Raw genomic sequence first — 2,350 nt, 5'->3', positions numbered from 1 at the left:
CCGTGCAACTGATATCCGGCCTGCGTGTCTTTCTCCAACTACTTCTACCTGGTTGTATCCACAGGCCTCAATCTCCAGTTTTGATTCTCCACTGCAACCACCATAACCCATTGTCCGATCCCAGGGAAACACAACTCTTGTCTCTCCTTTCCGTCCATATCCTTCCTCTTACGCAAATCCTCGTCGGTCACTCTCCTGACCAAGATCCGCCTGACTCTCCGCCTCCAACTCCGATCGTCAAACGAGTCCTCTTTCGGTTCTATTCCACATCCCTCCGCAGAATTCAAACTCGGCCGTTTTACGATCACAGCCTCCCATCCCTTGAATACGGACGACGCGGTATTTCACGTTTGCAACTTCATCATCCCGACGCTGAAACTCTAACTACAATCTCGCTCGCCATGACAGTCGAAGTCCGTCACTCCCCACCTCCCTTGCACCAGCCGGGTTCCGGTAATATTAGGCCGAAGGGTGAGTTATCAGCGTCTTCTGCTCAGGGAATCCTCATCACTAATCCCGTAATGCAGGAATATTGAAGAATCCATCCTTTTCATCTTCCAGCGGCCATCCGGGCTCACCCTCAAAAGAGGAATTCCACCTACCTCCGCATATGCCCCTCGACCCAAAGGAAGAGAGAGAACTTGTACTTCAGAACACCCTTCAAAATGCCGGTCCTCGCCGCTCGTCGTCTGCCGCTAGACGGGCATCCGCGTCGCGCCGTCACTCGGCCGCGTTGGCCGCAAACCATGAAGACGACCCGGAAAAAATGCGTCTAAAGTGGGACGAAGCAAACCTCTATCTGGCTGAGCAGGAATCAGGCGGACGCATGAAGATCACCGAACCAAAGACACCCTATCAATATGGAGACGCCATGATGGAAGACGATGATGAGGAAGATGTGGCTATCGACCCTCGCTTTGTCAACGTCGATGAAGTCGAAATGGCGAAGGCTCCGAAGCCGAACAAAAAACATCGAGAAAGCGAGATCCCTGGTCTGGAGCTCGGCGAGCCTGAAGAGGAACTGTCTCCGCGATCCACAGCAGCGCTAGAGGAAGAAAGAATTGTCAGGGGTTCGAACAATCTTTCGAGGGAATCAAGTAAAGAAAAGCATGTTAGTGTCAGTGATGGGAGTGATGCAGATGGACTGCAGGAACAAGTCGGCATGCCCACTCGTGAGGAGCAGGAGAAACACCGCCAATTTGAAGAGAGGAGAAAGAAGCATTATGAGATGAAGGACATCAAGAATCTACTTGGGTAAGTTGGTGACTTCCTGGATCTCTTTTCTTCTTCTGGACTGACGTTGCTAATAATGACATACAGACACCCCGAAGAGTTGGATATGGAAGATGAGGAACCGCCCGTTCCAGCTGCGATGCCAAAAGATCTACCAGAGCGATCGGTTAATGGCACCCGCTAGAGTGTCCTTTCGCTATGCCTGGTGCACCTTTTCAGCCCTTTTTGAAAACGGTGTCTTCGCCATCGTTCCAATCGATCCTTCAGCCATGAAAAGACCTTTATACTCGGACGGATTTCACTAAACCGGATCAAAAGACAAAAGACGCATGGAAAGGGGCACTCGGCACTAGCACTGACACCAGCCAGACAGCATGCGAGTGCGCAGATGGCTGGGTGGGTAGAGAAGGAGCATTTTCTCATATGATCTCCGCCAGGTCTCAATACTTGCTAATGTGTTGAGCGCCGGATGGAGGTCTCATTTCTTTTTGGAGTTGTATCGTTCACAAATACGCCAGCATCCATTCTCCGACCGGACCACCATGACGATTGTCGGTCCAAACGTTCAGCATTCGTCTGCGAAGTTAAACCGCGGGTTGCCTCTACTCGGGATGTCAGACTTCGTTTTGATCAGCATTATTCCACGCCACTATATGCCCTTGATTCCTGCGATTGGCCTTACTGTGGACGGCCAACCGATTTTCCAGCCACGACCTTTTGCATTTTGCTTTGTCTTCTTCTAACCTGCGGAAACACTCGACTCCAATCCACGTTCGCCAATGGTTCATGATCCATCTCTCCGTTTGTCGGTCATTCGCCGCATTTCTGCTTTTCACACGAGAGAGACCAGCAGACGACCGGGAGAAGGTGGGACGATCGTTGAGTGATCAAAATGAAAATAGTCATTTTCAAGGGCCGCAAAAAAAGGGATGGCGTGCCAACCAGGAAGCTCTGATTGCATTGAACTACTGTTGTTCTGTCTGAATGGCACGTCCCAGTTCACACTCGCCTCGTTCACCAAACCAGAAACGGTTCAAGCAAAAGGGGAAAGGCGGTTCGATTTATGTGGCGGACACCAGGGTTGAAGGTTTCAACCAAAAAAAAAAAAAAAAAAACA

At 50.5% G+C, this 2,350-nt stretch overlaps 1 protein-coding gene across 1 annotated transcript; it reads left to right on the top strand.

The window, feature by feature from the left end:
- Nucleotides 1–401: 401 nt before the first annotated feature.
- On the top strand, nt 402–1,417 carry AYO20_02580 (hypothetical protein; the record flags this gene model as incomplete). Its single annotated transcript, XM_022640884.1, has 3 exons — nt 402–471; nt 528–1,254; nt 1,321–1,417. The coding sequence occupies 3 exons, from the start codon at nt 402–404 to the stop codon at nt 1,415–1,417; spliced, it is 894 nt and encodes a 297-aa protein (XP_022503140.1).
- Nucleotides 1,418–2,350: the final 933 nt, after the last annotated feature.

The sequence above is a fragment of the Fonsecaea nubica genome, assembly GCF_001646965.1.
Source record: "Fonsecaea nubica strain CBS 269.64 chromosome Unknown Scaff11, whole genome shotgun sequence".
Classification (NCBI taxonomy): Eukaryota; Fungi; Ascomycota; class Eurotiomycetes; order Chaetothyriales; family Herpotrichiellaceae; genus Fonsecaea; species Fonsecaea nubica.
This window is presented reverse-complemented; position numbering and strand designations above follow the sequence as displayed.